The 13,860-nt window shown below is 38.0% G+C and overlaps 1 protein-coding gene across 2 annotated transcripts in view; it reads right to left on the bottom strand.

Moving 5' to 3' along the window:
• LOC136260950 (NLR family CARD domain-containing protein 3-like) overlaps window positions 1–12,563 on the bottom strand; it is a 29,061-nt gene extending 16,498 nt beyond the window's left edge. For both annotated transcript variants that reach the window (XM_066054872.1, XM_066054871.1), the window contains exons 1-3: window positions 12,423–12,563; window positions 4,838–5,189; window positions 4,101–4,418 (exon numbers count right to left, since the gene is read on the bottom strand). In XM_066054872.1, the coding sequence (XP_065910944.1) occupies window positions 4,101–4,418; window positions 4,838–5,189 (670 nt within the window). In that variant the 5' untranslated portion in view covers window positions 12,423–12,563. The remainder of the gene's footprint in view (window positions 1–4,100; window positions 4,419–4,837; window positions 5,190–12,422) is intronic.
• Window positions 12,564–13,860: the final 1,297 nt, after the last annotated feature.

A 13,860-nucleotide genomic window follows, 5' to 3' on the forward strand; every position in this document is an offset into this window, starting at 1 on the left:
AGAACTACACGTATAGTACCTCCAATTACCTTACAGTACAGCATAGCATTCGTATCGTTTTGTACAGAAATGATTGTGGGTTCTATGTACAGTATCACGTGTGCTGACAGTTGGCATTTATCACGTGTAAGGCAGGTGCCTTCTTTGATTCTAAACCAGCACACTTATATATCACAATTCAATCATCATAAAATAATCATTAGCATTTTCCTTGGCTTGTCTCTCTTGGCTTCTTTTACTGGGTGAAGGGCTGGCAGTGACAAACCAGCGAAGGGCTGGCAGTGACAAACCAGATGACTCATTCCGTGGCAAGAAGCTGTACACCCATACATTACATGGTGGCCATCTGGATGAGATGTTGAGTAGAAACCACTCCTCTTCAACTACCCACTCGTCCTGTCGAGATACTGAGCAAACTCTCAGTCTCACCCACATCGCGCCATTTCGAATACTGATTGGTCTCGTGACTGTCCACCAGTATATTTAATTTACTATACGTGATGATCCGTTCACTTCATACAAACACCAGTATAGTAGTATACTGTATTTTTGTAGCTGTGTAGCTTTTTATTGTAGCTGTGTGAATTCACTGTATAGTAATTATATCCTAGCTAAAGGGAGCCATGCTGCTGTGAAATTTAGGGGGAAAGTTGCAAGTTGCTAGCTAGTTTTACTTTAAAATTTAGCATCAATTTTAAATTTTAAGGCATTTTCAAGCCTTTAAATTGTAAACATTCTGCAGCTCCAGGGGGTTGCACCCCAGACCCCCCTTGAACTTCTGATTGCTAGCTATAACTAAATGAATTATACAGCAAGTTTCATGCTGTGTCCCCTGTATGTCAGGTCTACAATTATACATAGTATAGAAAGTCTGAAGAACAGATAGGCTTGAGCATATTTATATAGCTAGCTAGCAGTGAAATATCACTAAAATTGCATATCTGAGTGTCTAATTTTCAAAAATTTCCTGTGGAAGCATGCCCCCAGACCCCCTTAGGATGCTCGTACTCCGCACACTGTGCAACAGCTCCTCTCTCATTGGCATGTATATAGTAGCAATTTCAACATTATAGTCAATGGCCTGACCAACTCAATTTTCCCTCCTCCGGCCCTGCGTCAGTGCAGAAAGACAAACAAACATACAAACATACATACAGACACAAATTTTTTGGAAAAATCACCTGGTTCAATAACATACTAGTATTATAAAAATTGTTGATTTAAAAATGAAGTAGGGATTTATGCAAAAAAAGTAGTGAAACAAGAAGTGAATGATGGTGTTACAGCATAGCTCAGTGGGAAGTCCCTGTTGCACCGATATGCATTTTTTCACATTTACCGATACCGATTATTTGCCTATTCCTGTAACCGATATGCCGATATTCACAGATATTCTTCAATTCTTCAGAACAGGGAAGGAGGAGCAGATAAAGTTTATGTGCATAAACTGCATTTGTGATGATAATGTAATCAATGTAATTAATTGCGTGGGCGGCCGACTTTTACAATGTTTTCTACAGTTTTGCCACTAACCACTTTCATGGAAAAGGAAGCCAAGTATAAAACATCTAAGCCAGCTTATCAAACAGTGATTTTAGTGAGACTCCAGACCCTTTGTGAAGAGTGATCAACTAATTGCGTGGGCAGCCGATAAATATACACAGCCTACTATAGCCTTGCAACCATACTTGTGCAAACAAACAAGCCAAAACAGTTACAAAACAGTTCTTTACTTTCACCTGTTCATTGCTGTCATTAACGATTGATTGTGGGTTTGGGTTAATTGGCAAATTATTTCCACTTCGTAGCCGATACCGATACTTGTAAAATTAGCTAATATCAGCTCTGTTAAGGATGCTTCAACCGATTATCGGTGCAACACTAAAAATAATAATAATAGCAAATGTGCCAAAGTAGGGACTTCCCCCCTAAGCTATGCTGTAACACCATCATTCATTTCTTGTTTCACTACTTTTTTTGCATAATCCCTACTTCACTTTTAAATTAACAATTTTTAAAACACTAGTTTGTTTAGTTTTTTTGTTGTAGCACAGTTAGCTACAATGTAACTTGTATTAGTCCACTTGTATTTTCTGCATCTGTAGGTATGGGAAAGGCAGATACCATCACTTATAAACAGCTTGCCCTTTTGCTCAATGAGAAGTGGAGTTCCCCATATTTTGTGGTGATGGGCAGGCTTCACTGTAGTTTGGAGTTCTTCTTAATTTTATATTGTGCTTACTTCTTTTTCATATATAAATAACTATGTCTACCATAACAATGTAACTTGTAACTGTTCTATCATACATGACTGTTGTATTAGAGTTACTGTTTCATTAAAGTATATATCTCGAGTCAGCCAAGGGGTGTGCAGCTAGCTAGACCTGAGGTGATCTTGTTTATTAAGTATACAGCTAGCTAGATTGTTAAGAGGTCGGGCCTCAGTACTCTTTCGCTATTACAGATCTTTATTTGGTGGGTTTTAGGGACCCGCCTATTATGCTCAAAATTTTACCTATTATGCTATGCTGCACTGTTCAAAAATTTTACCTATTTTATATGCTCAAATTATGCTCAAGCTTTATGCCTCATTTCTTATGTTTTGCTAATAAATTTGCAGTTATGGATTTTTTTTTCCCCGGGCTAGAAGGACTGCCCTTGCCTACCACCCCCAACACTGGCTGTCAAGTGCTGGACAGCTGGAGGGTACCAGCTACTGAAACAAATCAATCGATGGGTACATAATAAGCGGCTAAATAACATCTTTACTCTTCAAAATATGCATGTGACAGAGAAAATCGATATACTCTAATAGAACAGTCAGCTGCCTGATTGTTCTATTAGAGTTATTGATTGTTCTATTAGAGTATATCAATCTTTTTCTGTGATATGTATTTTGACCATCAAGGGTTTGTAGTATGGCTCAAATATTCTTCCTATTATGCTAACATTATGCTCAATGCTTTCAGGAATCTATTATGCTCATAATTATACCAGCATAATCGGCGGGTCCCTAGTGGGCGTGGTCGTAAACCTATCGTGAACTGGATCGCAATCGTGAAGTTACAGATATCTAGTAAGTGTACCTCTCATAGTAGCGCCAGGACTGAAGCGCTTCTGAAATCCAGCTCTGAAATAATTCTATGGCGTCTAAATATGCTGTTGAAAGAAAGCATTGATACGGAAAATTAACACCTCGATATGGTTTCGATGGGTGAAGAAGACAAGCAGCCTGATTGAAGATAAAAGAAAAGACAAGGAGCAGAGGATCTACACTCATCGGAACCCCAAGACACATCCCACTGGTTTGTTATTGTGACATAAAATGGTGACCATACGCTGCTTCGTTTGGCCTCTAGCCTTGCGACTGTGGTCAGTGAGGCAGTTAGGCAGTCAGTGAGACTAAAATTCGAGTTTTGGTGATCTCTTTAAAATTCTATATTCGGTCACCTGTAACTGTTTTGTTATATTTAATGCTGCAGTATGTATTATATGGACTTGTACTATTTCATAAAGGTGCTTTTCGTCGCGTAAAATGGTTCTAGGTTGATTTTTGAAGGCGGAATTTTGGGCAGTGTGCGAAAGTTTCCCCACAATCCCTACTTATTATTATTTTTTATTATTAACACTTTACAGTGACCAACACTGAAGGTCTACAGCAACATGTGCTGCAGCCTTAGGATTACCTAACCTAATTTCAAGGACTTAGACTTAATGACTTATAGCTAGAAAGGTGTAACAGAAAGGGGCCAAAGTAAGGAAAAACTTAAACGGTACTACCGTACCGTTTGATAATTTATTGTGATTAGTTCCATGATTTCTTTAGGCATAATTTATTTTCTGTTGTCATAATCATGGTGTAACATCACATGCATAATATTAATGACATCATTGCATCTTTATGTAAGTTTATGGGAGTACTGAGTGTGGATTTTATGCAAACAAACTGTAGAAAATGATTCTCAAAACAATGTGTCCAAAATAAATTAATGTATACAATTAATAGAGCTGCCTTGGGCCCTGCATGTTTGACCACATACAGAATGCATAGGAGCTCTCATAATTTCACACATAATTATTAACTGAATACAATAAATTACCTGATTTGTAGTGCAGTTCGATTTGTACAGCTAGTTGTTGTACATTATCATCATTAGTATTTTTCATTACTTTAACTAGTTTCCAAAAACTTGAACTATTGCTTTTAATTCCGTTGTCAAGAAAATGTTCAGCTTTATCTGCTGACGTTGGCTTAGATGAAATTTCACTTTTGAGATTTCTAGGCAGCAAACCTACAGAGCACAATTCTGCTCTGAACAGTGGATCATCCATTGGTAAGAATTTAACTAAATTAACATAATACTGCTGAACAGTTTTATCCACATCATCATTGCCATCTATCCTGTAACCATTAAGCCCTATCAAAATAAAATTCTGGAAACCAACATCACCTATACTAGTACTACAAACCCAAGTAAATATGTTTGTACAAAGCGATAAACAATTGTGTAACAAACATGCTGCAGATTAGCGCTGTGCGATTGTGACTCAATTGCAATTGTAAGTGATTACTATCCAGTAATCACAATTATGTAATTAACTGCATTCTGTGTATTCTGAGCTGAATGCTTTCATTTACAAAGGTTTAACAGTCACTCGTCTCTATTTTGTGACATGAGGCTTCCTTTACTAGCAGTATTTATGATACAGGTTGATTCAATTATTGCATATCATGATTGGTGCTGCAATTGATTAATTGCATAATTGATATAATAATCGCACAGCCCTACTGCAAATATGTTATGGGTGTATGCTATCTGAACCAGACATCTCCTACCTGTATGATTGCTTTCTTTATTTTGATCAAGACACAGTGGTATGAGAACTTCAATTAGGTCTCTTCTATCTAACATCTCAAAGCATTCAAACAGCTTGTAATAAGATGCTTTGGATCCATGTTGTTTTTTCCATTCAATCAAAAATTTTTGTTTTTGGTACAAGTAATCTGGATTGCTCCTTTGTATTTCAGTTACTTTAGCATCACTTAGACCCAAAGGAAGTGCAAAAGGTTCCCAGCAAGTCATTTCGATCGCTAGCTTTACGATAACTAAATCAGTGCAAACATCATTAAGTCTGTCACCCGGTAAGGATCTCCAATTGAAAGCATCAGGGTGGTTACCCTCCATCATCTATGGTAATGGAGAGCAATAATGATGAAAACACATGTAAGGTCATTACCACTATACTGCATGTAGTATTACCATGCAAAGCTAAGTTGTATAAAAAAGGTGACCCTAGGTGAAAAAAGTTGCAAAATCAAAAATGGCTGCAATGATGTTGATAACAATAAATTTTAATAATGCACAAAGCCAATTATTAAAAACCATTATTGCAGCTATTTCATGGCCACCATGTACTGTTAATTCACAACCTTTCCACCCAGACCTTTAAAGGCCTTAGATGTTTGTTGTTGTTTTTTGTTGTTTGTTGTTGTTGTTTTTTAAATTTTACCTTTTTAATATTCCAAAGCCAACCACTTTGGGAGTTGTTTTTTATAAAATTTTTCCTATCTACGGATATAATGACGACAAAGTAGTGTTGCACTAGTCTTTATAACAAAGTATGTTAGGTATGCATGATTGTACTTTATATTTTGCAGTGGAATATCTTGATTTTTCATGAAAATTTGATATGTTACAGTTGTTCAACTTTTAACAAAACAAATCCTGCACTAGAATATAACTCCAAGCCAATTTTCCAATGGTAGATTAATGAAATTATAAATTTTTCCATTTGAACTAGAGTTTTCATTTATATAAGATAGAAATAAGATGATTTTGACCATGTGATCTTACATTAATTTGATAGCAATCAATGTGATTTACTACAAAAAGGTTTGAGCTAACCTATACACATACTGATTTGTTATTTCCATAAGCAGTTGTTAACCCTGTAGGCATGACAAAAGGTTGGCCCTTATAATGCAAATAATCATTTGTAGCTTGATGACTATTTATCAGATTTGCACCAAATGCCACAAATGTTCTTAAAGTGAACCAAAGTTCAAGAAAATCAAGCTACGCATTAATGGTTTTAGTAAAGTTTCCAAAAAGAATGTTCTAAGCCAAACTTTGAGGGCTTGTATTTCACAATTGCGTCAGGCTATCTTGCTCTAATTGATATGTGGGGTGCTGAAGGTGGAAGGCGTTAGCAGTACAAAATAATTCCGATTTGAAAAGGGAGCGCAGAGTTACGTGTGCATGAAAGTTATGATTCTTTCTTCCTGTCAATAATTATCCACACAAAAACAGCCAAGCTGTGAAAAAATGGTGCGGCATTAAAAAGCCTGGGTGAAAAAAGTTGTGAAATCAAAGCTGGCAGCCAAGAAGTGGCTGCAATGATGTTAATGCTAATAAATTTTAACAATGCACATAGCTATTATTATCAATAACGTCATTACGGCCATTTCTTAGCTGCCACCTTTGATTTTGCAACTTTTTTCACCCAGGCTTTTTAAGGCTGCACCATATTTTCACAGCTTGGCTGTTTTTGTGTGGATTTCACTTCTTTTTGTACTTATAACCCAAAACCAGCCTATGGCTGACTTTGAGGTTTGTTTTTACTCACATTTCTTCTTTTCTATGCAGATACATTGAGGACAAACTGATAAATGCATGATTTAATTCAATATTTAATAATATTATTGTAATACTCTAATAGAGTGTACATTTTTTGAAGACTTCTAATAGAACAAACATTTGATTATAAGCAGACTTCAACTGGAAATTTCATTAAATTAAGTGAGGTGATCAGCCAAGGTAGCAGTGGTTCAGTGGTTAAGGATGCAGGTGTTAGGTATGGAGGTCCCAGGTTCAAACTCTGGTAGGGTTTTTTCTGACATTTTTTGTATACCTTTTTTATCCCATGGTGACTGCATCTCAATCCCACAATTTTACATTTGTTTGAGTTTTGCTTCTTAACTCTATTGCTATTCAAACTATCAAAAGGCACTGCTACAATGATCAGTCTATCTACATACCAATTTTCAAGCTATTCTTATACTTGGTTTACCCTGTAGCAGTGACAGAAGTTTGATATTTTTACGTGAATAAATGCTCATAACTTCTTGGATATTCCTCAGATTCACAGCAAACTTTGTACATGAATCCACCGTTACACGCTCTTCATTTGTGCCACAGATCAAGGCAATCGAGTTACACGTTTGCATTTTATAGCAATTTTTGCAAAGTGTACAAAAATAAATCAAAGCCCCTGTAGCCCCTGTACAGCATAAGAAAAAAACAAAGAAATGAAAATGAAACTTTGAACGCCCATATCTCGCAAATGGCTGTTGTGAATTTAATCAAATTTGCTGTGTGGCATACCCTACCTGGCAGACTATAATGAAAAAACGGTGTGCAGGGGTCATGGAGCTATGCACATGTGAAAAAGCTGTTTTCTTTCTTCCTGTTAATATACTCACGGTGTGGTGTACCAGTTTTCTTGGCTGCAAGATACACTACTGTGTGTCTTGATTCTTTTCGCATGCCAAAAGGCACTCTTCTCAATGGCAAGTAATAACCCTTGGTGAGATAATTGGGCATTTATATTAGTGTTGCACCGATAATTGGTTGAATTATGGGTAACAGCCGATATTAGCTAATTTTACAAGTATCGGTATCGGCTACGAAGCGGAAATAATTTTGCCGATTAACCGAAACCCACAATCAATCGTTAATGACGGCAATGAACAGGTGAAAGTGAAGAAGGTGGTGAATGTAGCAGTAAGTGGTTTGCTGTAACTGTTTTGGCTTGTTTGTTTGCACAAGTATGGTTGCAAGGTTATAGTAGGCTGTGTATAGTTATCGGCCGCCCAAGCAATTAGTTGATCACTTCACTCTGGAGTCCCACTAACAACACTGTTTGATAAGCTGGCTTAGAATTTTTATAACTACTTGGCTTCCTTTTCCATGAAAGGAGTTAGTGGCAAAACTGTAGAAAACCTTGTAAAGTCGGCCGCCCACGCAATTAATTACATTATCATTACAAGTGCAGTTTATACACATAAACTTTAGGTAATTCCTCCCCTGTTCTGAAGAATATCGGTAAATATCGGCATATCGGTTACAGGAATAGGCAAATAATCGGTATCAGTAAATGTGAAAAAATGCCAAGGAAAATGCATATCGGTGCAACACTAATTTATATTGTTCATCCTGTAGCAGTGTTGGAACACGAGAGATTTGAGTTAGTGAGTAAGTCATGGTCTCCGTCAATCAGTCATTCAATCATAATAAAAAAGCACAATTATTTTCAACAAGTTGATGTTGTGCTACTTCTAAATATCAGGCGCCATGAACTCATCTGGAACTATGTATTACTATTATATCAATATAGGTTTTTGGTTGTGCAATAATACATAATTGTAATTCTCGGATTTCATAATTCATGAAATTTTCATAATTCTTAAAATATGTTGCTTGTTAAACACTTTAACAACATACTACGCACAGAAGTATCTTCTAAACTGTTTTATAGTTTGACTCGTGTTTTTTCCCACAAATTCTCTTGATAAAGCCTCAAAGCTGCTCTTCACTCTCGTTCATGTTCATAGTAGTCTCGCTTGGTCAGACCACTATCTCGCCTCCTCTTTTTCTGTGTGACGTCATTGGTAGGGTCTGATGAATTGTGTTGATAAAATTGCACTAACGGGCACAACAGTTACCATAGTTTCTTGCTGTTCTTACCGGGAAATGCTACGTATGCCAGTATCAGTCCTGTTCAAAGTTTTGCAGTAAAATTTATGTTCTGCCATGCCAGCGTACAGCTAGCCGATGAAATCAAATCCACAGAATTTTGGTGGAAATTTACAACTTTATTCATCAGGCCCTATCTCACCAGACCCTATCTCACTGATAGTGGTCTGGCCATGCGAGACTATGTATGAGGGGATATGCCCCCTTTCAACTTGAAGGGATAAGTTATTCCTGGTAGTCTACGAGTCCTGCACCATTGTTTCTCAGTTGTTAAACGCCTGTAAAACCTTTTCGCTTTTATTAACAATTTACCTCACATGGGTGCATACAGACAAACATAGATAGGTACACACACTACACTTTCACGAAAACAATTTCAGTAAACCAAATAACCAAGCGCACGCCCAGAGCCAGCTTTCACTGGCTATGGGTGAGCACCTGGTTAAGCACTAAATTGGATTGTTTCAGGCTATGTTAAACTTCCATTTAGACCAACTAATAACTGTTGCGTTTAGTTTGCAAGGTTAGATATTAAATCAAAAACACTTTACAGGTACATACTACATAGTTATTCCTGACCTGTATGGTACCTGCTACTATAATCGTCTAATGCTCCAGGAGAAGAAATGAGCACACAGATTATGCTGCCACAACTTTTTCATTGAATTACCATACTAATATAGACATTAAATTTTATTGTTTTTTGGAACCCTGGTTCACAACAAAAATAAATTGACCACCTGACTCAAATGTTAAGTCAAATGGTACTTGAATAGTACCATGCAGCTATATTCAATCCCAAAGTGTCAGTTACTTTGGTATAAATGATGTGTACAGTATAAAGTTTGCTAGCCACTTGGCTTAGCTATTTATATGCAGTACTTTAGTAATAATTTTGCAAACAAATCAGAAAACAGTCTCATACAAATTTTATAATACCTAATAATATAGTCACCATGTTCAGTAAACAAGTAGAGCAATCATGAAACAAATACGTAATGGGATAAAATTTCAAATCATAACAAATACATCTAAGCCAATGTGTGTCATAAAATTACAATGTTGTATACATTAGATTTTGTGGCTATATATACCTCAATCAACCCAGTCTGGCTCAGACAATTAATGCTTGGGTAAATAATTAATACAAATTAAACATCTCTTTGTCTCAATTTGACATTACTTCACGCACTGTATTGCTCTTTTCATATAGGCCAGGCAAAGTCAATTCACAGTTAGGGATGCATCAATTTTCCAGCAAAAGTTGGGGCATAATAGGCGGGTAGTATACCAGCAGAAGGTCAATCACCCGCATATGGGGTGACACACACTCAGGTACTCAGTCATTGTAGTTGACTCGGTGACTACAATTAAGTGGTTAAGAACTCAAATCAACAGTCAACAAGGCCACTACTAAAATTCGTACCAAATCAGTGGTCAAGACAAAATTGTAAAACATGCAACAAGAAGTATAGATACTGTACATCACAAATTCTTTTCAAATGATGGAAAATGCTCAGATTGAGGTAGTTTCAGCCAGTCAAGACTTCAACCACAGTCACACATCTAGCTACCGCATTGTGTGCTAAATGACGCCTCTTTCTTTCAAGAAACCATCTACTGAGATGGTTGGTAAAGCATCTGAACTGTATCCAGGCAGTATACCCCAACACATATGCAATATTTTAAAGAAACAAAAGTTTATACACAAAATACATATATAGCAGTCAATTTGCTGATCAGGAAGAGCATCATGAAAGGAAGTTAGGTTCCAAACATTAGAATCATTAAACTAAAAGCAAATCTGCTCAATGAAATAATAGTTATATGGGCACAATGTGGAGTCTATGAAATTTATAAACCTGAAGGCCCTTAGTAATGCCCTCGCTTCGCTCATGCGCTACTAAGGGCCTGAGGGTTTATAAATTTCATAGACTCCACGTATAACTGCTTTAGACTCTAATTCACGTTACACTCAGATTACTTATCTCATGCACGGCTGTTTCTGCTGTAGGCTTGGCAAAAGCGGCTGGTTTTCTTGCGATAATACTAACACCATGGTAACTATGCATGCTCACATGACAAAATAAGTGCCCTCATTACATCACTGCATGTGAAAAATGCATACTGATTGGATAAATCTAGTGAGCACATGTTGTATTGTGCCTGAAGGTGTGGAGTATATTAGAAAACAAGGTGGAGTATATGAGATTTATTACCCACCTAAAACAGCCTAAATAGAGTCTAAATAATAGACACACTCTTATTCCCATCGTGCTTATGAGGAGCGTATATACGTGAAGTAGAGCATGGCAGCTTTACCCCATTAGTTTTTTCTTCCTCCGGTGGAACGGGGAAAGCAGCCACTACCACCTATAAGCATTTGGCTCAATTACTTAGTGAGAAGTGGAGTTCCCCATATTCAGTGGTGATGGGCTGGCTCCGTTGCAGTTTGAGGTTCTCCTTGCTTTGCTCCTCCATCATGTGCATCCATGGTTCTCAATTACACTCTAAGCGCATTGGTGTGCCCCCGGCAATAGATCTCACCATTACAGAGGAGCATCTACCAGTTCACTAACATTCCCTGGGCTTCTGTAGGTTCTTTTAGGTGACTTTTCTGTAGGTAAATTCTTTCTTCTTCCCTTTTTATGTTTTCTTCTAGCTTGTTTTTCCATAGAGACATGTGGGTGGAAGGGAGTGTCATTAGGGCCGGAGATATAAAAAATAATATATATATTTATATAAACTTATTCCCGAGAAAGACTCGTGGGTAGGTCACTCCCTTAGGCCACTCCAAGAAAATTCCTTGTACCCCATTTCATTGACCTCAAAAATACATGCGGGTGGGCGGTTCATTATCCATTATAGATATTTCCACTTATTTTGAAATTCATAACTGACTTACAGATAAGAATACAGTAGAAATATTTAAACTAAGAACCTGAACAGTGAAAAGCTAGCTAAATGGGCTTTCTGAATGCTAAACTAGTTACTGCTACGCAATCACAGGATAAATAACGAATAAAATGTTTAGTTGACAGCAAACCACACGCTACCTGCTTGCCACGCCGTCACTTTTATTCAGTAAGAATTATAAATGATTGGAATGGACTCCCATATGACTCAGTTAATGTTCATTCAACCAATTTGTTTAAGACACACCTAGATAGATTTTATTATGATTACCAGTATGATATTGTATAGTTATTTTTGTAGTAGTTTGATTGTTTAGATCAGGTTTTGACAGGCTTTGCCTCCTTACCTGTACCCCCAATAATAATAATAATAATAATAATAATGAATGACCATGCGGGAAGAGAATCTGCATGCGGGCGGGAAATGGGAAACAATGAATTTTCTTGGAGTGGTCTTAATTGCCGCCGACCAGCAACTCAAGTTAGCCTGCCTTCTGTACCAGTTATAATAAACAAACTATCCACCTCCGACTGTACCCTACATGGTTTACACTACTCTACACGCCCAGTAATAGGAGAATACATGCGAGATGGGGGAGCAGAACCGGCTCGCCATTGATAAAGCCGGGCCGGGCCGGCCCTGCAACGTACTGCCAATATACACTACCTGAATGAACACAAATCATTAGCTATAGCTGTTTCGCATGAAAAGGTAAATGTACATGTGGATCTAGAATACTAAAACACTCACTTTTCAAGCCGGATACGCGACTCTCGATCTACTCAGCGAAATGTTATGATGTATTCCAACACTTTGGCCCAAGCGTAGTGACAGGGTTTCAAGCCAGTGATGACATGTATAAATCTTGCAGTTGTGCGTTTTGAACTTTGGTACTGCAACGGATGTAGCTATAGTTACATGATGCAAGGTGTTTTTTTATTATTAATTTTATTTATTAATGAAGTGGTTCAGTGATGTAATTCGGTATTGCCGCATTACATCATCCACTCATTAACCACAGTTAGCACATATTTATCGAATCACGTATTGTGGTTGTTGGTGGTATTAAGTATTCAAGTCATCGAATTACATTTAGTAGATGCTGGTAGTATCGCTATTAACTATATTTTTGGCAGGTGGTCAGGTTGTTTAATCACGTGATGAGGTGCACGTGATCCCCTCTCAACGCAGGTCGGTGACAAGCACGTAGCTGCTATTGCGTTTTCGAGCCTTTGTTGTAATCTGTATGGCTCGATGTAGGATTTTTGGCCCCTGCAGCTAACTCGAGCCTATCTGGACGAGAGTTCCATAGCCCGTGTTGTGGAGAAGGATCTGACCTTTCACCTTATTCCTTGTTTATTAGGAGTAAGGGAGTATGTGGTGGAATTCGTAGAACGGGGTTGGGAGTGGTGGGGCACTTTTACGCACGACGAGTTGAAGTTCGATCACACGAGCCAACAAATGGCGCCTTCTGCATCACGTGCGTAACTGGCTGGAGGCATGCGTGATTCTTTTTGTGCTGACCACAGTTAAGCTATTAACCTCCATTTAGCACATATTTATCGAATCACGTATTGTGGTTGTTGGTGGTATTAAGTATTCAAGTCATCGAATTACATTTAGTAGATGCTGGTAGTATCGCTATTTTTGGCAGGTGGTCAGGTTGTTTAATCACGTGATGAGGTGCACGTGATCCCCTCTCAACGCAGGTCGGTGACAAGCACGTAGCTGCTATTGCGTTTTCGAGCCTTTGTTGTAATCTGTATGGCTCGATGTAGGATTTTTGGCCCCTGCAGCTAACTCGAGCCTATCTGGACGAGAGTTCCATAGCCCAAAGAAAGCCCATAATGGGGTAGCAGGGGGTTCTAAGTGGCTAGTTGGAGTAGCTTAAACCTTGTCAAAAATGATCATCTTGTTTGAGCTTGGTTTTCCTATCGCCCAGATGAGGTCTTGTCGCCTTTGATAGGCACTGTTAAGCGTTAGCGCCATAGGGTTAGCCGGCACGTGTGTCTCCCTATTCATGGCTACCTGGCCACCTCTGTAAACCGTGCCAGCAGCGCAGTTTAGGAGCTGCAAATTGCTATTGGTTGTTGATACTGGCCGGTATAGAAAGGAATATATTTCAAAATGTTAAGTGAGTGATGTTGTATCAGTGCCATGCCCTGGTCTGGCGAGCAATCCGCTGTCA

This window comes from Dysidea avara, chromosome 7 (genome assembly GCF_963678975.1).
Source record: "Dysidea avara chromosome 7, odDysAvar1.4, whole genome shotgun sequence".
Classification (NCBI taxonomy): Eukaryota; Metazoa; Porifera; class Demospongiae; order Dictyoceratida; family Dysideidae; genus Dysidea; species Dysidea avara.